Raw genomic sequence first — 23,392 nt, forward strand, 5'->3', positions numbered from 1 at the left:
AAGTGAGCTTCCATCTTACACAACTTTTAACTGGACACGGTGAGTTTGGAGCCTACCTCCATCGTTTTGGCAGGCGGATGACTCCAGTACTATCGATACTGTAACGAAATTGACTCGGTAGAGCACTCGATATACGGATGTAATAAATGGGACGAGATTGGGCACTCATTTGGGATAAGTAAATTGCATCCGGAAAACACGCTACAGTACATACTAAAAGGAAAATATGAATGGGATAACTAGCCTGTATGGTGACCAGAATAATAACAATCAAGGAGAGACGCTTGGGAGTGGGTTGGGTTAGATACTGGAGGTAGGGAAATATAAGGGCAGCCCTGCTCATGAGAGGGCTGTTCGCTGAGGTGGGCCGCTCTCGATGATTGACCGGGGACCCTTTGAGTTCAGGAAAAATTGAAAAGACCGGAGACCCGGCTAGATCCCCTCCTTGGAGGGGAACTGGTTTGAGGCATGGCACAAAGGAAAGACTGAGTCCCGGCTTACTGGCTGAGCGACTCCCGCAGGGCACGGCATCGCCGGATCCTGTGGGGTCCCGGGAGGTTAGAGGTCAGGCTACCACTGAGGATGCGCAATGCGTAACTGTTGGACCTTCCTCAATGGTCTTGGGGGGAAAGATTGAACAGCATTTTAAGATAAAAAATAATTCCCAGAGGAAAAACTTTCGAGTTAACTTTCGACACTTAACATTCATTCCGCTAAAGATCCCTCAGGAGATTGAGGACATTTTTTCCCAGAACTTCAATAAGAACAGCAAATTAATTATATAATGAACAATAAATTAATAAATAAATAATATTAATAAATAAATCATATTAATAAATAAATCATATTAATAAATAAATAATATTAATAAATAATTAATATTAATAAATAATATTAATAAATTAATATAATGAACAATGTTGTTTTCTTAAAAAAGAAAAGAATTTCTGTAAGAAATTTAAAAGAATGACCTGAAAACGGATATGGGTTCTAAAAAAAATAACCCGATTCTCGGAATTGTGTAACATTTGGAAATATTCAACCGAATTAAAAAAAATTCTGATGTGGACACCACATGACTTCCTTGTACATCTATTAAATTACATGTACACATTTTTTTTTTTTTAAATGAAAAGTATATAAAATTTTATTTCATTAATAACCTCTGATATTTTTTCAATTTTTCTTTTTTATTATTATTAATGAATTATTGTTTATCGCAAAAATATTTTTACAATCAGAGGTCAATGAGTAATGTTAACATGTACGTTAATGTATGTATTTAATGAGTTAATGTAAGCAATTATTAATAAATAAGAATATTTAAATTAAAAAAAAAAAGTTAAAAAAATGAGATATATGATTCGAACGGATACGCCTTACCCATGTAAGATCCAAATAATTCATTAATTAAACTTTTATTTGCCTATAACTCTGGAATCAATAAAAATAAGTACCACTTATGATATATGGTTGAAAAGCTCTCGATGAGGGCTTATTATTGCAGTTAAGAAAAAGTCCAAAATTTAATTATTTTAAATTTTTGGGTTTTTTTGATACTTTTGGTTCAGTCGATTGCAATAAAAAGGGGAGGCACACAACTAGATGTTAAAACAGCCCTAAATTCAAAATTTCAACGTTGTATGAGTAATCATTTTTGAGTTATGCGAGATACATACGTATGTACAAACATCACGCCGAAACTAGTTAGAATGTATTCAGGGATGGTCAAATGGATATTTCCGTTGAAATTGGAAACCGAAATTTTTTCGCGATCACAATACTTCTTTTAATTCGTACAATGAAGTAATAATAATTCACTTCGACCTCGCTGGAGATGTAAATACTCGTGAAAGTTACTTTTGATGTAGTAATCTTCAACATCATGTAAATTCTTGTTTAAAAGTTTGTTTACACCGTAATATACTAGATAAATTTTACTGTAGGACAGTATAAAGAAGGACATTTCCCCAACCCTTCTGAAACAGGGTTGTGTGATTTGTTTAAGTTATCTAATACTTGAAGGTACATCTTTAATAATTTATTATCATAATATCAGATAAAGTCTAATACTAAATTTCGAAAAGGGTCCAAAAGTTTCCCTATTGAAAATCTAAATTTCACGGTATTTAGGTTTATTGTAATTTTGTTATTACAATATCTTAGAAGACCATTAGTTTTCATTCATTAATTTTTTTGATCATTAATTATCACGGCATTACTCATTGTACATTGTATTGTGATTGTAGAAGCGTGTCAGACTCGGTAACTCACAACTCACTGCTTAGGTCTTCAGTCTGGAACTATACAAGCAGTCATCCTCCCGTGACCGACTCATCATGGCGATGGCTGCTTGTAATACTTTTTTACTAACCGTCATGCGTAACCATTTTTCTTTTCTTATTTTGTTATATTATGTTTAGGTTTAATCTATTATATTTTATAATAAATTTATTTGATATATAATCAACTTTTTCTAAAATAGATACATTATTAATAATCTTCAACTAAAGTGGAATCATGATTAACAAACGTTTTCGAAATAAATTTTAACAACTTTGGTTTATTAGGTTTAAAAAATGTGCAAATCATACTTTAGTGATTTTTAAAAAAAATTTTATCAGTACACGTATTCTGCTGTTTTGTTTCTTTCTCTTAAATTATAGCTAATGCGCTATTGTGATTCTTTTCTTTCATCAAATATACGTTATAACAAGAAAATTTCTCTTTGTTATTATTAATAACTTGATTAATTTAATCAGAGTAATTTTCTTGGTGAGCTAACTAACTTCATTAAAATTTCTTTTTTAATTGTTTAGATGCAGATAAACCCAACGATGTACATATTTATTCTGTGTATTATCCTAATTATTTAACATTTACCATCAATATTAAAACAAATTAAATTAAATCTAAAATGTTGAGAATATCTATTACATATGTGAAATTTAATAAAATTTAAAACATAAAATTAAAAAAAAATATATATATATTTATATACAAAGTGTTTCTAAAATGGTGGGTTGGCTATATTTTATCGGATTCTGCTTGTTAAACTAAACAAAAAATATCCTAAGGAAAAATTACAATTTTTCCTCCTGTCAAGTCATTTTATTATTTTTATATAAAAATTTATGTCTCAAGTTCAGATAGACGAATCACATTAATATTTGGTAAGCGCCTTGTTAATAAAGTTTTAAAATTTTAAAATTAATCAGGACTGAAATACCTCCGCAAATCACAAAATGGTGGCCATGTTTATTTTTCAATCCGTTATATCTCCATAAATATTATTTTATAAAAATTTATGTTTTTGCTAAAATATTAAGCCTTTTATTTTTTATAGAATTGTATATTAGTTTCAAATTAAGTAACAATTTTCTTACAATGACATAATAATTATGACACAAAATTATATAAATTTTCTCCCATAACTCGATTATTTGTTGACTGATTTAAAAAAAAAATACGTCATTCTGTTCAGAACAAAAAGGCTTAATATTTTAGAAAATACATTTCGTACATTTTGATAAAACTAATATTTATGGAGAAATAACGGATTGAAAAATAAACATGTCCACGCCATTTTGTAATTTGTGAAGGTATTTAAGTCCTGATTTTTTCTAATTTTAAAACTTTATTACCAAGACGCTTATCAAATATTAATGCGATTCCTCTATCCGAACTTGAGATATATATTTTTATATAAAAATAACAAAATGGCGAACAGTGAGAGAACGAAGAAGAAACTGCCATTTTCTCACGGATATTTTTTGTTTAGTTTTACAAGTAGAATCCGAAAAAGTATAGCCAGCCCACCATTTTAGAAACACCCCCCGGTATATATAGTACCGAGAAAATTTCTCTTTATTGTTATTAATAACTTGATTAATTTAATTAGAATAATTTTCTTGATGAGCGAACTAACTTCATTAAAATTTCTTTTCTAACAATTTAGATACGGATAAATCCAACAATGTACATATTCAGCAGAAATATCTGTTCCCTCAGAACGTATGAAATTATAAATATTAAAATAAAGCATAAAAAGAATAATTTGATTGTAAAACTGTTAGTGAATCTCCTTTTCACCCCCGCAAAAAAAAAAAAATAGTTGAAAAGAGGTCCAAAAAACAATTTTTTTGTGCTGAATACCAACAAAAACAGAATCATATTAAAAAAGTGGTGAGGACTATAAACACTTACACTGTGAAGATATCTCTGAAAAAAAAAACAATTATTTTCTCCAAATCCGAAAAAAATTGATATACCATAAAATTGAATACTATTTGTTATTCTTAAACTTCTCTAAAACTCAGTTGTTTTCTTCAAACAGAGAGAAAAAAATTAATAAATTAAGACGTGCAAAACCTTGAAAAAAATTATAAAAATTAACTCGCCGTGGGACAGTTATTTACTTCCTTGTACAAAGAGAAGGAAGTATTGTGATGGCGAAAAATTTCGGTTTTCAGATTTCAGCGGAAATAGCCATTTTGACGATCCCTGAATCCATTTTGACTAGTTTCAGCGTGACGTCTGTAAGTACGTATGTACGTATGTATCTCGCATTACTGAAAAACGATTAGCCGTAGGACGTTGAAAGTCTGGATTTAAGACTGAATATCTATTTGTACACCTTTCCCTTTTCCTTATACTGGATTAAAAGTATCCAAAAAAGTCTAAAATCCAAAAAAATTGGATCTTAGACTTTTTCTTAACTGCAGTAATAAGCCCTCATTGAGAGCATTTCAGTGATATACGTAAGTGGTACTTATTTTTATTGGTTCTAGAGTTATAGCCAAATGAAATTTTAATTAATGAAATATTTGGATCTTACAAGGCGAATGCATATCGGTTCGAATCAGACGTCATTTCCTTTTTTCTTTTTAATTTAAATATATTTATTTATTAATAATTATTAACCTCTAATTGTAATAGCGTTTTGCAATAAATATTTATTCAATAATAAGATTAAAAAAAAAAAAATGAAAAAAAATCAGAAGTTATTAGTGAAATAAAATTTTATGTACTTTTCATTTTAATTCAAAAATTTTTTCAGAGGTTAATAATTATTAATAAATTAATATATTATAATTTTAAAAAAAAGTTAAAAAACGTATATCTATATGAAGTCGGATTCGAACCGATGTGTCCATGGTTTCGGATCCGACACTTACATCACATAACTACTTGAGCGACGTGAAACAAAAATTATATATAAACTAATATAAAGTGCTAATACGGACATCACAAAAAAATGTGATGCAGTGTGATGTTCACTACAATGCAATTGTGTATCTCTCCACTTTATTAAAGAATTGGAGGATCATTTCAGACTTTCAAATAAAATAAGTTTAAATGAAGTGTAACAAAAAATGTGAATATGTAATTTAATAGGGGTACAAGGAAGTCATGTAGTGTCCACATCAAATTTTGTCTTTTTATATGTCGAAGAATGACTTTTCTTTTGTGTTATACGTTAGAAAACGTTATTTTTCTTCTTCTTTGAGTGTAAGAACAGGCTATTGTGTTTGTGCGTAATTTTTAGGGCCATAAAATATCATGGTTGCCAATGTTTTTTTTAATCAATTGCTTCATTGGATTTTTTCTTTTGTGAAAGTAAAAGATTCTTATTGCATATAAATGAAGATCACGAATATAAGTAAATACTGAAATAGAGAATTTATTTAGAGTAACATTATTTTGCTATTTATTATTCTGCAACTGAAACAGCCCCGTGGCGAGTGAATTTTTGTAATTTTTTCACGTTTTTGCTCGACTTAATTTATTAATTATTTTTTTCTCTGGGTTTGAAGCAAAAAACTATGTTCAAGAGAAGTTTAATAATTGCAAATAGAATTCAGTTTCTTTGTATATCAATTTTTTTTCTGATTCGGGGCAAACAATTGCTTTTTGTGGGATACCTTCAAACTGTAAATGTTTGTGTGGGGGTTTGTGTAATTCAACATTTTTTTTATATCATTCTGTTTTTTTGGACCTTTTTTTCAAGTAAACATTGGGGGGGGGGGTGGTGATAAGGAGATTAACAAACAATTTTACAATGAAATTGTTTTTTTGACGGTTGTGATAACAGTTATTTTTGTTACATCCTCTTAAAGTATATGTTGATTATTTCATACCTTCTTTGTTTGGTAGTTATGTAAAAACTCATTTCATTTTCCAGTTCACTATACACATTGCAATTACTTTCAATTCGTAAATAAAAAATTAGCATGATTCGAAATTCGAAAAATGTGCTCAAACAGATGAAATACCGTGTGTTCTGTATGAAAATTTTATTTCGATGAAAATCTTTTTGAAAAAAAAAAGTAATTTGCAGTGGATATAAATAGAGAATAATACACAAAAATATGAATATTTAATTTTTAATGCATCTCTATTTTGTTTAGTCTGCCCAGTTTTAATATACTTTATCGAAACAAAAAATATTCTGATCTAACCTAAATTTAAAATTTCCATTTAAATGGAAATTACCTTAATCATAGAACAGCCGATCGTAATTTAGCTGTAATTTTATTGTGTTTACCGTTCATCAGAATAGTACGCAGAAAAACATAATTACCTTTATTATTACTTTTGTTAATAATTAATAATTATTATTCATTATTTTATTATATTATGTTCATATTCTATTATATTCTTATGCATAATTTATTAAGCAGTCTTTTCATAATAACCCTTCGATTATTATATCTTAGTATTTTCTTAACCCTGATAGCTTGCGCCTTGTTGCGAAATATAGACAAAACGTACGCCTTTTTGCTGACTGAGAAGAATAAAAATTGCGATTTCATTTAAAAAATTTTTTTTTAATGCTTTTATTTATAATCGCATCAACAATTATAGTCATTAGCGACTAAAGTAACACTATCATGTAGTGTTATATAAAACAGCAAAAATCATAAACAACAAAAATAAACAATAAAGAAACAGGGACATAAGGAATAAACATAGACAGGTAACAACAATAAATACAAAATAAAATACATAAATCAGGCAAAAATCACTAAATCGTATTCTTCATTCCACTGTTGGAGAGGAACCGCAACAGACATTTTACACCTTCGTTCTGGTTTAATAGAAATTTCATATTTGAACCCAGGTCTAACTTTTGTCGGATGGCTCCAAAGATTGGGCAATCAAAGAGCAGATGGTGCACGGACCATTTGACCTTGGAAGCCTCACAGATCTTCTGAGGAGAGCCAAGTAGATGAGCGTGGGTAAGCCCGGTGTGTCCAATCCTTAGCCGAGTTAAGATGACTGTCTTTTCTGTTGTTCGGGGAAAGAGGTTTCTCGAGCACATTATCCCGGATGTTATGTAATGCCGTGGGAGGACTCAGCAGCCAGAACCTGTTCCACTGAGCCTGCAATTTTACACGGACTGATCTCATGAAGTCTCCTCACATGTCGATTGTACTCGGGTGCCATTTTTGCAGCTTTCTTGGTAGCCTCATCGGCCCGTTCGTTCCCGAGGATGCCACAACGGCCAGGAACCCATACCAGTACCACAGTCTTATTTATCCTTGAAAGGATATCATGAATCATCTGGACGATGGATTGAGAACATCTGCAGCTCAGTCTCTCAAGTACACTCCTAGAGTCGGTAATTAGTAGGAAACTGTCATCGCTACGGGTTTCGATAACTTTCAAGGCGGAGTAAATTGCAAAGGCCTCGCAGAAGAACAGGCATTAAGTTTAAATAATATCTCGGTGTCAGGGAGTACAATAGAACAGCCACATCCGTTGGCCGAGACAGAGCCGTCTGTGTAGATGAGAATGTACCCATTGTACTTCTTAGCCATGTTGTTGTTAAATTGGTCTCTAGCAGACTGAAAACCTGTGTCCCGTGTTCCGCGATTTCATCTTGCTTGATGAGAAAATAGTAAAAAATGTGAACGTATCAATTAATGAATATTTAATGGTAAAAATAGACATTATATAAAGAAAAGTGCATAACAAAGCGATATTACCGGTTATCAAGTTGACGAATATTTTTTCGTGAACGAAAAGTCGCGTCCTTTCATAAGAAGCCTAACAATTTCAATAAAAGACCTCATTTGTCGTTTTCTTGTCTGTTCTTTTCTCTTGTGTTTGAGTTTTTGGCGGGGATTCACTCGAATCCCAAACGGGAAGTCTTGATACATCTTGAAAAATTAAAGTATTGAGAGGTGGTAGTAATTCGGAGTTGAGTGATTTAGAAGACAGGAGGAGAGAAGTAATTAACTCTAAAACATCTTTCCTGTATTTTAATTTTTAAGGTATGTTTTTAATATAATATTATATATATATATATATATATATATATATAATAATTTCATAACTTCTAACGAAGCAAACTTCTCTGCTAAAATTCTAATCGAGAATAAAAGAAAAATGAATATTAAGTAATAAGTGATTAATTAAATTTTTTAATTAACTATATTCTGCTAGCTGAATGAAATTTGCTAAAATGCTTGTTAATATGCTAACTTATTAATTTATATATTAACTTTGTTATAAATATTACTAACAGTAGAACAGTGTTTTAGACTTAAATTAATAGAAACTTATTGAAATTTATTGTGTGGCAAGTATGTTATTATATAAAATACAGATGCCAAATTGAAAATATTTGGGAATATAAATATAAATATTAATATAAATATTCTATAGATATTTGGCAATATACTTATAAATAAAACCCTAACCTTATGATTCCTCCTTATGGTTCCTCCATTTTTACTGCTAGGTTGTTTAACCCCCTACCTTGTAATAAATTTTAAATTGTTCCTTTAACCTTATACCTCATTTAAAGAAAAATAATAAAACAATCTCAAAATGATACTGTTTTGTAAGTAGAAAGTTAACTGTTAGGAAAAATATTAAAAATCTAATCTTTAAAATTTGGGAAAGTTTTTTAGATTTTTGTGTAATGATTATAATTCTGTTATTAATGTCAATGGAATTATTATCTTATAATGTAAAAAAAAAACTCGAGAATACATATATAAAATATTATATATGTTTATCGAGTTGATCCCTAATATGGAAGCTTCCCCACTTTTGAATTTTGAGGATGGATTTTTTTCTATAAAATACAAAACAAAGATTATCGAAGTTGGTCCATGTAGTGAAGAGGAAAGCCTGAACAAAAAAAAAAAAAAAAAAAAAAAATATTAACGGGTTGAATTAATAAACCTCCTTTTTTTTGAATTCGGTTATAGATTTAAAGCTAATTCAAAAACTATGATATTATGAAACATAATTAGATGGTGACTTAAAAGAGTAACTTTTAGTATAGCTTGCGCCTTGTTACGAAATGTACGCCTGTTTGCTGACTGAGAAGGATAAAAATAGCGATGAATATTTAATAGTGAAGATAGATTTTATCTCTTGTATAAAGAAAAGTGCATAACAAAGCGGTTTTGTTTAAGTAAAGTGATTTCTTTGTTATAAGTAATTTTTTATGTTTGATTTTAATCGTGATTATTTATAAAAAAAATACAGTCTGTAACATAAATTCCGTGATGGTTCATTTAGTATTGACATGACAATGACCATAGATTTCAATTTCAATTGGTAGCATCGCTGACCATAGTTCCGAGGTCACCAGGCGTGAACTTGGAACTAATGACGGATACAGATAGGTGCATTTAAGCATTCCTGAAGAAATGACCTATTGAATATTTGTAATTTTATAAATAAATCATATAATTTTTTCTTTAGAGAGAACCTATTGCTTTCATACGTTCTTTCAGAATTAGAATACTGGATATGTGAGCGTTCACTATTATACTGTATTGCATTACGAAAAATTAGGCTTTACCTGATCAATCAGGGAAATACCTGAAGAATGAGGAGTTTACCTGATCAGCACCTCAATCCCATGTTGGGTCTTTTTACAACCACCAAATAAACCAAGGAAAATCCGCGGACTGATCTACAGGCACAGCTGTTCCCCGTAAAATCACAAAAAGGAAATAATAAACCAAAGAGATCGCCAAATCTTAACACGGATCGAACGGACATCTAGAAAAAAATCGTTTTGCTTACTGTTTATTACGAGTATATGCGTATACCCTTTCTCATTTCCTTGATCTTTGATGATTATTTATGGGTTTTTGCTAGATATCCTTAGGATACGTGTCAGGATTTGGGGAACTCTTTGATTTGCTCCTTTTTTATAATTATGAAGAGAGGCTTTGTCTATAGATTATTCAAGGTCTCCATTTTTATTCAGTGGCTGTATTAAAATTTGATCATCGATTAATTGTATGAACCGCTGCTCTTAGAGAAATTTCAAGTCTAGACAAACATACCTACTCAAAGGAGTTTCTCTCCTCTCTTCAGGTAATGAATAACCATTCCGTCAATAATTTTTCTAAAGTACGGCGTATGTCTCCCGGGAGATCAGAACAGAAAATTATTGATCGACGAGATTAGGTAGATCAGCTAAAATATGCGCTGCAACAGGCGATGTTTCTTCCAAGTACTGAACGATTATTTTAAGTTTCTTTAAAAAAACTCTCTTCCACCAATGTTCATAAATAACCCTTTGCAAATAATGTTCCAATAAATCCCTTCCAATAATGTTCATAATAATCTTTCAGCATTAAACTGATCTATGTTACCATTTAAATGGATTCTCATTCAAGTACAAAACTTTTTATATACTTCTAATTTAAATTATTGACTGTAATGCTCGATGTCAACTTGACAAAACTAATCCAAAAAAAAGAAATTATTTACTAGTTCCGTTAACCGAATTCCAACGAACGATATTCAGATACTGAAGGATATAGAAATTTAAGGATTTAAATGAGATTATAAAATATGAAGATTATTCTTCTCGACTTTTATTTTAAAGGAGTTTAATAACGAGTTGATAGGTAACTACGTAAAGTTTACAAATAAGGATAAATAAATTCTGTATTTATTATTATACCGACCGTACTTAAGTGTACACCCACATTCGGTGAGTAGGCGAAAATTAAAAAAAAAAAAAAGAAAAGAGAGAGTAAAAGGTAAATGAGCAAAATAATCTATTGTTTATTACGTTATGTTTGATTTTGGTCATCATTTACCCTTGTTTAGTCGTGATGCAGACGACGTTAAAAATGTTGTAGTATAATTTTCTATCATAACTCATCATCTTGAATTACTGTGAATAGAAATTATAATACATTACTGTGTGAAAGATAAATAATTGTAGATTATAGCAACTATTGATCATTTATGTAATAACAGAATCGATAAATTTATATGTCTTCGAGTATTGTAAAACACTTCCACTTTATTTACCGAGAGCGGAAAGATATTTCTATTTTATTTTTCGCTTTTACTAGAAGATAATTTAAAATTAACTTGTGAATTACTTTATTGAAATCTTTGCGAAAGCGGATAAAATCTTACTAAATTTTATTACTCTAAATAACTTAGAACCTATAATATGGTTAGTGTTGCATTCAGCATAACAGCCGGAACACTAGCTTTAAGGTGGTACCAAATAGAGATTCAGTGATATATTCAGGGCTGCTCCTCCCTCCTCGCCAGATTTTACGCCAAATCTATTTGTAGATTTGAATATATATGTAGTCATATTTTATAAAACTATCTAATTATTTTCAAACTGCTTAGGAGGTTAAAAATCTTACTTACAGAAAATTTAACAAACGTTTATATGAGCGGAGGAGATCAGCATAGGTTCTCCTCCGCCTTAACCACCACTGTAGTCGTCTGCAGACGCTACAGTCTGGCCACTGGCCGCTTCTTTACAGAACCCTTCCCTTGCGACACCGACGATGTACGCAGTAGGTGCACACAACATCTACTCCCAACTTGACGGCTGGAATATGCCACTGTACGTCGTAATAAATGGCCAACTCCCACAGAAGTCATTCGGTCCCTCGCCGCGAGTCAGTTACAATGGCGTAGTTTATACGCCCAAAATCAAGCTGACACAAGTCGTCATCTTCAAAGAGGACACGGGTAGACGACTGTTCCACTAATGCCTGTCCCGCCTTCACCTTGCCGCACGGGCCAAGTTCCGGATCTACGGGGTCTTCCAGAACATCTGCAGTTGGTACGGATTATCAACCTCGGCCGCCGAGTCAACAACCTAGGTGAGACCAGTTCCTCCCTCCATTCCGGCAATGCCCTCCACCAAAGTAGAGAATTAGAACACATCTTCAGGCCAGCCCCTCAAAACCAGCTGCACAAGATCTGATGAGGTCACACAATCATCAACCACTCGCCGGAAGTCATCGCTCGACCACGTTACAGCCCGCTGAAGGCCCCCCCCCCATCTGGAGTCTGTGTAAACACGTCCGAAATGACAAAGTAAGTCTGAGTCGACTCCTCCACCATACTTGGCCAAACATATCCACTCCCCTGAAACTCAGCCTTATCCAAAACGTCCATAAATAACTCCAGCATGCGTACACTGTCCTCCATAGAATAAGCACATCGTTTGATTTCAACCTTTGTGTTCACATGTTGAACGAGTGAACGTTTTGACACTGCTAAACAAAACCGCCAAGTTATGGGCAATGCACCTCTTCCTATTAGAGAAGCACATGTCCTTACTCCCCACACTCTTGCTTCCTTTCTATTCCTCCTCATCCATGTGGCAATCTTACTGTGATACGTACCTCTCTAGTTCAGAGGCCTCATCGGTAGAGGACGATCCCCCGCCACCAGCTTTAGACCTCTTGGTGTCGTCGGCCGCCGGTGGGGACGACGTAACCTGCGTTTCCCTGATACCTTCGAAACACTCTGGCCGCCCTCCACACCATCATCCGACCTCATCGGAAGGGGCGGAAAGTTGTCATCAGGAGCCTGCCTGGAGCACCCACTGCGACCGATTCCGGCTGATCTGCAAATCTCCGTTGTTGCCGTACCGACACCTCTTCCCTTTGCGACTACTGAGTACTTGGTCCACCCGCCGAAATTCTTCACTCTCACTTGGGGACATATTTTGACTGCTTTGAGTCGACCATAGTCCAATAACAAAATTAAAAACAAACAAAATTAAGTCCGCTAATAAATAATTAATGAAGAAAATTAATTAAACAAACACCTTACTTAAGAAACTCACAAGATGGAAAAAGTGTCTGTCTAAAGGTAAATATTTCCACCTAAAAAAAGATCGTAAACAAGCTCTTAGCAACCGGTAAATAATACCCCGTAGCAACCGTAGCTAAAAACACAAACTAACCCAAACGTAAACTAAAGTAAATAAAACAAAAGAAACATAAACGAAGCGAATCACAATAACTAAAATAACAAAGAATAAACACGAACGAAACAAAACAAGTAAAGAAAAGCAACTAACACGGCAGTACAACTCGGACCGAGAGGAGATACAACCGTACTCTACGGGATCTCAGCTGTGAATTCTTAAAAACAAACTTAAATGAAACATCTCAACTTTTTTTTTGGTTTGTTTGATTTTAATTATTACCGACTTCAAAAAATCGAAGTGTAAGTTAAAATTAAAAAGGATTTAAAAAAAAAATTAATTAATTTTTCTTAAAGGGTTTAATTAAAATTTTAATTTAAAATTGTAGAAATGCTTTATAGATATAATAAAGTACTTTTTGTAAATTTGTTATTTTAATAGATTCTTGAATTTTATTTTTTGTCATTTAATAGTTTTTAGCTAGCTTTCAATAAATAAACCAATTTTTATTTTTAACTTGAAATTGGCATGAGATAACTCAAAATAATGAGACAATAAAACTCATATTGGATGATAATCTGCTTTTTCTTTATATAAATACATTTTTGAATTTTTCAAAAAAGCTTGAAGGGCCTTTTTTGTTTTATTAATATGTCATTTATCCTTCTTTTCGGTCTCTATCGGCGGTCGTGTTGGAATTTTTATCGTTAGAATTACGTGCATTTTATCTGTTAATAGAAATACATCGCTTTATAACGTTACAGTTCGATATATTATTGTATTGTATGGACTGTTCGGCCGTATAATCGAATTTATTCGTTCAATTATCCATAAAGAGGGCTCAAGGTTAGATAATAGTTTATGTAGGTCGAATTTAAACCTGAACCGGGCTAGTAGCGACCTCTGTTAATGAACAACAGTAGACTATATTACTTTATACCGCATCTCGTATGTTGTATTATACTAATATTGCGCGTGTACATGTTGTTGTCATGTTATCAATAAATAATAAACCGAATAACAGTAACGCCCGGCGGAATATAATAAATTCTGTTTTTTTTTCTTATCCTCAATCTGTGCTGGTGAAACTTGTAGAAATAAAATCGTGACTGCTTGAATTTACTTTTGGATAGGTATGCCAAAAACTTTCTTGTACATTTCACTCTAACTTATTTGTGTATTTTTATTGTGTTACACAAATTAATGATTGTTTTTTGAATACTCAAATACAATTTTTATAACTATATATATATGTACACATACATACAACAAACAAGTGTACTTATGTTTTCACGTAAATGTAGCGTTGCCAAAAAACAAATATTTATAACCTAGTTAAAAAAAAGAAATTATAGTACATTTTTAGTGATTTATTTATTTTTTCTGTGCAGTATGTAATATAAAAAATACTATGGTAATAAAATTAGATTATTCTTTCTTTAAAATAATACAGTTGGAACATTAAGGAAAAAAATTACGTAACATTAGATAGACAATGTTATAAAGAAAAAAATTTCATTGTACTTGGTGAAAATAAACAAATTCCTTTTTTTATTATTACTACTACGATGTTGGCAGCCTCATTTGTTCGTGGAAATTAAACTGATATTTTATTATCTTGAGTTGCTAACACCTAATAGTTCAACCATTATATAGTCCAGTATATTAATTAATTTTTTTATTTTTACATTTTATTTATGAAAATTACTTATTTTAGGTGGAACTATTAATCAAAATATCTGAGCGTTTATTTGAGTTGGAAGTTAAGTTAAAACTAAAGAACCGCTGAACCAATTTGGATAATATTTTTTATTACTATATTTATTGTACTTTGAGGAAATTTTTAGGATCCATATAATTTCATAATTAGATAAGCAATAAAGCTTAAAGCTTAATAGGGAACATTTCCTATTTTACTGTAATTTTAAACTTTAAAATTTCCTGAAGAATTCAATGATTTTTTTTTAATTTTCATTCAGTATGTTTGTTTATTTGGATATATCCTGTAATTATAGAACGTCTTTACAGTTTTTCATGGTAAAGTTTATTGTTTTCCATGACAATTATGCGATGGATTGTTGTGCATGACGATTTAAAACCAATTTAAATATCAATTTTTATCAATTCTACTGTAGTTTTAATAGATCCCTTTCTTTCCATTATAATATTACGTCAAGAATATTCAAACAAATACTTCCTAATGGTCGCCATTTTTTCAGTTAATTAATAAATCATTTAAATAGTAAATTATTTTTTTCAAAAATTGTATCTTAAACCAGTCATTTAAATATTAAGAATTTCTTTACTGGGATTTAACGCAATAAAATGTAATACATAAAATGTATTGTATCTACATTTTTCAGTTTTGTACAAGGTGAGGGATAATTTATATTTTATTAAGTACGAATTTGCCTACTGGGGACCGAGCAACAAATTATTTTTCATATTTCTCTTCTTTTCTAAGGCTCTTCTGCCTTGTACCATTTTTGCCAGATGTTCGGCTGTTACTTTTCTTTTTCTTTTTGATTTCTTAGTTTCCTGGAATTCCTTAATAAATTGGAATTTATTATTTTCTGTACCTACTTCTATCTAGCCATCCACGTCTGAGTCCAAGTTCGTTTAAGTCTTTCTTGATCTTTTCTAATCAGGGGTTGGGAGATTTTCTTTGGCGTATAATTTTAAATACTTTTTTGATGACTATTGTCGCGTAGAAAATATTTCATTTTATTTTTATTAAGAAAAATATACATATTTTTTTTGAAGCAAGTGAAGCGAGGAACGATCTACGCGAAGCAGTGATTTATTAAATATACTTGGTTCTTTGTCATAAAACCTAAAATATTATTACATTGATTTACACATTTAAAAAATGTCGATGAAACAATATGCTTACTGCATTTTTATCTGATATTATTATTAATTTATATTACTTATTATTAATTTATTTACAGTTGAAAAGTTTTTATGAAATAAGATTTTCGAGCTGTAAGTACGGGATATTTGTTTTACAGCATGCAAATATTATATAATATAAGGAAAATTTAAGCCGGATCGATTACTATATTATTACCATAACTATATTACCTAAAATAGTAATTTTGTGTTTTTAGTTGAATCTATTATAATTTAAGCTATAAACGCTTGCCGCCATGCGGATTGGACTTCTCCAAAGGGCTGGTAAGGCTGAAATGGAAGATCAGATGTTCCAAGCTTGGCAGGCTCTTCACCGGGTGGTGGACTCACCGCCTGATTCCGCAGGTGAAGGCATGGGTCAGCCGTAGGTTTGGTGAGATCTCCTATTGGTTGACCTAGTTGCTGTCTGGCCACGGCATATATTTGAATGCATGACAGCGGGCTGATGACCCCTTTTGTTTATCCTGCTGGGAGCTGGACACTCCGGAGCACGTCGTGTATGCTTGTTGGACCTGGGATAGGGAGCGCTTGCAATGCGAGTTGATTACCGGTCCACTTACGGTGGAGAATATCGTGGGTCGTATGTTGGCGAACGAGGTACAATTCCGTGTTATATCCGATTTTATTACACGGATCCTTCAACAGAAGGATAGGGTTGCTGAGGCAACTAGGGAATTTGGGACAGCTCTCTGCTGAGTTGCTATTCGTTTGTGCATGCACAGATGGGTAGCAGTGATGAGACACGAGGACTCTCTCGTTCTCTTGTATTAAAGCCCGTAGTCCCGGTGAGGATGCTCTTGAGGCGAACAAGGCATAAAGACCTAGTCCCGGCTTCTAGGGTGAGGGAACAGGATCGATATAGTCGGGGTTGGTAACCCTACTCTGAGAGTTAGATGCAGGCATTAATAGTTAAGATCCAGCCGGCTTGTTAGAGTAAAAGGACACTCCTCCGGATTGTGTTATTCTTCACTGTGGAATCCGATTCATGGTGAGAGGGGGGGGAAAATAAAAAATAAAAGTTTAAGATAGAAAAAAAACTGCATAAGGGGTTGGGTTATTCTGGTAACCGACAGTTTTGAATAAACTTGAGATATTGTTAAAAAAATACTTGGCCTGTCCCTCATGTACTGAGTGTGTTTACTGGTACTTGTTATAATATTAATAAAATATTGTGAAAAATAATAATTCCTCATGTTTTTATTGTAAACTTCTATACAAAATAAAAGAAAGAAAATGTATAAAATGTCATGTTACTCTACGATATTGATAAATGAACTCGAAAAGTAATAAATAAATATTGATTAAAGTAAATTCCTTGAACTTTATATAATATCTACATACTGTAGTTGGGAAAAAAATTCTATGTATTCTCTCGGTACGTTATTCTTTCAACATATTCTAAATTTTTCTGTATACATTTAGTTCAACTATTGTGTTGTTTACTTTCAATATAATGTAATATAATATTATATAATCAATCTTTTGATGACCTTGTATTAAAAAAGAAAAAATATCAAGAAGGCAGTATTTATGCGTAATATACTCTTTGCATTTAAGAAGTTGAGGTTTCTTCAGCATTTGTACAATCTGGTTGGGTCATTATAATCTAATAGGGATGTAATTCTGAAACTATTGTTATTCGAAGAAAATAATGATTTTATAATCATACAAAACAAGTCATTAAGTAGTAATCATAAACTTTAAAGGATGAGAAAACTGATGATGTAGTAATATCAATAATATTAAAAGAAATAAAAATAAATTAATTAGTATAATAAACTTTTATTTCATTATTTACGTTAGAAAAATCGGTTTTTCTAAGATTATCTTTGTTGATGGATTAAAATTTTAATATGGTTAATTATTCTGCTCAAATAGGATTACTTTTATATGAAAAGGAATATTTCTTATTATTTAAGTATAATTAGATCAATAAAATAACTACTAAAAATTCTATTTTAAAATAATTCCGTACTATTAAATTTTTTTAATTTAACGAGCAGAAAGTTCTTGAGCTCTTTTTTTGTGATTGTTTAGCAGAAAGTATTTAATATTTTTTTCTCTTTAATGCTCAAATACAATTACAGAGGATTCTTAAATATTTTCCAATTAGTTACAGAACTATAATTTTTTGGAGGCATGAAAATCGTACCTTTCTTATGATAAAAATCCTAAAATGTGTACAGAAAAATTAAGAACATGTTGAATGAATAACGCACTGAGAAATAGGATAGAATTCTTTTTATCCGAGTACTGTTTATAGATATTATTTCAAGGAATTTACTTTAATCGATACTTATTTATTACTTTTAGAGTTAACTTATTAATGTCATAGAGTAGTGTGATAGTATATACATTTTTTTAGAAATATTTTACCTTAAATTCCATCGTGGGTGAAAAAAAAATTAAATTCTAAGTTGTATTCTAATTAATTCTTGATTAGAAAAAAAATCAAGTCTTCTGATGTAAAATGTAGATTCAAGAATTAGAAAGAAAAAAAAAAATTATATATATTTGTGTAGAATATTTTTTTACGTTACGTTAGCTAGGTTTGGACGATGGGAAAAGGAGAAAGGAAGAGAATAGAGGCCTTTATAATGTTGTGTTATAGGATGATGTTAAAAATTAGGTGGGTTGAGGAAGTACGAAATAAAAAGATGTTAAGAAGAGTAATAGAGGAATGACATAAATAACAAAATCTTGTAAAGAGACATGCTCGGTTAGTTGGATTAAGGCAGTTTAATTAATTTATTGTGTGTCGAGTGAACAACTAACTGGACTCGAGTAGACACGATTGTACCGACAATGTTATCTGGAGTGGACAAATTCAGGGCTGTTTCAAAATATATAACAACGATACTACAGTACAAAGGCAGAGACGACGAGGTAGCGAAGGGGTGATGGACAGCCTCCGGTGGAGTTGTTCGCTTGCCGGGATGGGCGACGATGATGAGACACGAGGACTCCGTCGCTCTCGAGCTATTAAGACCCGGCTGGAGCCCCCTCGGGGGACCCGGTTACAGGCAGGATACGAGCAAGACCCAGGTGGGTTGTGGTTGGTTGAGTTGGCGACGACACCTCCCGGAGTTGAGTTATGCTTAATTGGAGGTCCGGCTCCGGGAGGGGTGTATATAAAACCAGAGAAAAAAAAAATTAATTTAACGTGGTAATAAAGAAATGAATAAATTATAAAAACTGTACAGGAAAACAAAAATTAGAAAATATAAAACAGATAAATAAGGACATAGGATATAGTAATTATGTAAGTTTAAAAGATTCGCACCGAAAAGATAAGAATGGAACACATCAGATTACTGATGACTAAAATAAAACAGCAAAAACTTATAACAAATTTGAAATATAATAGGTATAAAATGCAATGTGGCAGATTTTGTCATTATATTTTCGGTAGGTGGAAAACTACCTTCCGTTTCATAAAATAAAGGGAGGTCCATTTTATAGAAGATGCGATGCCGGAATAACTGTCGTAGCTAGTAGTAGTAATACGCGTTTAATATAGGCTCAAATAACAGTTATTAATGTAGTAACAGGTAAAACTATAAATCGTTAATTAAAAAATATCTAAATTGAAATCTTATAATGGTTTACTATTGTAATACATATTCGTTTGTTTTATAGCGATATAATTATTTATCTACGAGTAATATTGTAATTTAATCTTACCTCTCATGTTCAAGTAATTTTCTTATTAATGAATCTTTCTTTTTATCCCTGCGTATCGTCATATTCTTTTCCAAATCTTCTCTTTCTTGTTGTAATCTCAGCGTGAGCACTCTTTGTTCGTCAGGTCTCTTCTTCTTAGTTTGTAATTCTCTTTCAAACCTGTTGGTCAATCGTTCAAGTTCTTTTTCCCACTCATCCTGTAAATAAAAAAAAAATATATATATTATATTATAGACAAGTAGAAAGTGGTATCGACGAAGATCAGTTGAGTTAAAAAAAGAACATAGGTTTAAGCATGAAAACTTTGACCCTCAGAATATATAAAACGCGCGCGCGCGCGCGCGCGCGCATTTTCACACACACATATATATAAAACAGAATTATTTAAAAGTTTTGTAAGAATCAGGTAACTGTGATTGGAATAAATCCTGAGGAAAGGAAAGCTATAATTAAGAAAGAAATGAGACAGATATATAGATTTGTCCCAATTATTTTCCCTTATGTTCATTAAAAAGGTTGTAGAGAATCTAAGGAAATTTTTGAAAAAGTTTACGATTAAAAGAAGAAAAAAATAAAGGTGTTTTACTTTGCTAACATTTTTCTTTTGGTGAAACCAAAAATGGATAAGAATAAATACCGACTGATAAATCAGTCAGTACTGAGAAATTTGTCGATGAAAAGTACTGTTTGAATATGAATATCAAGATGGCGAAAGTAATGAGTGATTAAATATTAAGTAAAGGCACATAATATAGTTAGGAACTAGATGTTGCAAATTTCTTATTTAAGTAATAGAATTAAAAAAAGATTGGTAGTATAAGGAAAATATCAAAAGCGATGTGCGCAAGCAAGAAAAACATTCATGCAGAAAATAAGTCTATTATTATCAAATATAATTTTAAAAACTAGAAAGGAATACTTAAAGAAAGATATTTGGGTGTGGAGGTTGTTTACCTTGGCGTTGGTTCATATAACCAATTGAACAAAGAAAAATCTCTATGGAAAAGAGGTAATTTTACATATAGAATGTTGAAAATTAGATGATGTGATAAGGTATAAAATAAAGAGGTTTTAAGACAAATTGGTAAAGACAGAAAGCTACGGTAAAGACGTGCAAAAAAACATAATTTTATGGTTCATATATTAAGATATGCAGATTTAATTAATTGGTTAATATTTTACAATTATGTAGAGAAGAAAACTTATAAAAGGCAAACATTAGCTTATATAAGTTAAATAATTAAGGATACAAAATATAATAAGTATTTTCAGATTATCCAAGATCGTTATCTTTATTTTTTTTATATTCTGGTTGATAATCTTATCTTTCATAATCCTGATAATTCTGTTTTTAGTTTGACCTATCTATCCGAAAAATGAATACAACCTAAAATATCTAAATGCTGTAATGTAAGCTTAGTTTAAATAATTTAGTTTATCAAATGCAAATAGGTTGGAGTCTATATAGTTAGAAATAGATATAGTTATTTTTTTAATCTTTATTAACAATTTTACAGGTTATTGGTCCTTGTCCCCTTCAAAATACTCCACTCCCTTATTCACACGCATTTCCCAGCGGTTTCTCCACTTAGCGAAGCAGTCCTGGATAGCTTCATTTGAAATGGCCTTTAAGGTCTGTGACGAATTTGCTTTAATGCCATCAACAGTCTCAAAACGGTGTTCTTTCATCACTGATTTTAATTTTGGAAAAGAAAAAATCGCAAGCAGCCAGGTCTGAGTAGTGAGGTTGAAGGGACAATCATCTGATTTTTGGCACAGTACTGACTAACTGACAAAGCTGAGTGTGCGGGCGCATCGTCCTGTGTGAAGGAACCATGAGTTGTCTTGCCGCAACTCTGGTCTCTTTTTGCGAATTTTTTCATGTAAGCGTTGCAAATTGCTCCATAAAAAATCAGAATTTGTTTTTAAGATAAAAATATATAAAAAAAAAAATATATATATAAACTTTGATAGTACGCACTTTGATAGCCTTGATAGTACGCACGGTTCACTGTTTCATCTCTAGCAAGAATTCAAAATGTACAATCCCATTACAATCGTAAAAAACAGAGAACATCACTTTGACATTGGATCGACTCTTGGGGCGTGGAGATCTTTTGCCAATTCATTGTGATGACTGAACTTTTGTCTCGATGTCGTAGCCGTAAACCCAGTTTTCGTCTCCCGTTATGATCCTTTGCATGAATTTTTCATCGTTAACGTCATTCAAGAAGTTGCCGACAAACGTCCACTCGATATTCTTTCTGCTGTTCGGTCATCGAACGAGGAACAAACTTTGCTGCAAGTCGATCCGTGTTCAATTTTTCTGTCAAAATGTCATGGCATGATCCGATTGAGATGCTCACCTCAAATGCAAATTATCTGACAGTCAATCGGCGATTTGCACGCACCAAAACGTTGATTTTCTGAACGTGGGTGTAATCAATTGAAGTCGTAGGCCTTACTGGTCGAGGGTCAACTTTGATTAATTGACGACCACGTAAAAATAATTCGTAACATTGAGTATGACCCAGAGAATCATTTCCGTAAGCCTGTTTCAAAAGTTGAAACGTTTCTGTGAAAGTTTTCCCCAGTTTCACGCAAAATTTTACGTTGTATCGTTGGTTCCGAAAATTGCACATTACAGAAATCGCTACTAGCACATAAATACGTTGCATCTAATTAACAATAACAAGAAACCTAAACGAGATATCAACAATCGAAGAACATGTGGTTTCAGAGGAAGTTATGCGGAACACAATGCTGCCAACCGCACGTCACTATAATCTCGGTTGACGCGTAATTAAAAATGTTTGGTTATTTTTTGAACAGATCTTGTATGTAGATTTACAGTAGAATAAAAATAATTTATTGTTAGAATAAATTAGAATATTATTATTTGTACAAGATATAAAAAAAATGAATAAGACAGTTTCCGTGGCACAGGCTGCTGCCTGTGACAGCAAACTTGCCAGCCATACCGCAGATCTTAGTTTTGATTCTTGACTAGAATCACAGGTTAATAATTATTAACAAATCAATATATTTATATTAAAAAAAAAGGAGATGAAATCTGATTTGAACCGATGTGCCTTCCCCTTGTAAGATCCAAATATTTCATTAATTAACATTTTATTTGGATATAACTCTGAAACCAATGAAAATAAGTAGCACTTATGACATACCGTTGAAAAGCTCTCAATGAGGGCTTATTACTGCAGTTAAGAAAAAGTCCAAAATCCAATTTTTTTAGATTTTGGGCTTCTTTTGGACATTTTTGGTAAAGTCGATTGCAATCAAAAGCAAAGGTGCACAATTAGATATTACAACAGTCATAAATTCAAAATTTCAAAATCCTACGGCTAATCGTTTTTGAGTTACGTGAGATACATACGTATGTATGTACAGAGGTTACGCCGAAACTAGTCAAAATTGATTTAGAAATGGTCAAAATGGTTATTTCCGTTGAAATCTGAGAACCGAAATTTTGCGCGATCACAATACTTCGTTTAATTCGTACAAGGAAGTAAAAAGATAGTTTGTAAGATTTTGAAGAAAAATTTCAGTAATGAAATTAGATTGCATAAGTTAACCAAAAAATAGTGTGAAGTAATA

General features: G+C 31.7%; 1 protein-coding gene across 2 annotated transcripts in view; it reads right to left on the reverse strand.

The window, feature by feature from the left end:
• Positions 1–23,392, reverse strand: part of Hil (peptidase hillarin) — a 302,907-nt gene that overhangs the window by 36,618 nt on the left and 242,897 nt on the right. For both annotated transcript variants that reach the window (XM_075361360.1, XM_075361361.1), the window contains exon 3: positions 19,778–19,974. In XM_075361360.1, the coding sequence (XP_075217475.1) occupies positions 19,778–19,974 (197 nt within the window). The remainder of the gene's footprint in view (positions 1–19,777; positions 19,975–23,392) is intronic.

The sequence above is a fragment of the Lycorma delicatula genome, chromosome 3, assembly GCF_047948215.1.
Source record: "Lycorma delicatula isolate Av1 chromosome 3, ASM4794821v1, whole genome shotgun sequence".
Lineage (NCBI taxonomy): Eukaryota > Metazoa > Arthropoda > Insecta > Hemiptera > Fulgoridae > Lycorma > Lycorma delicatula.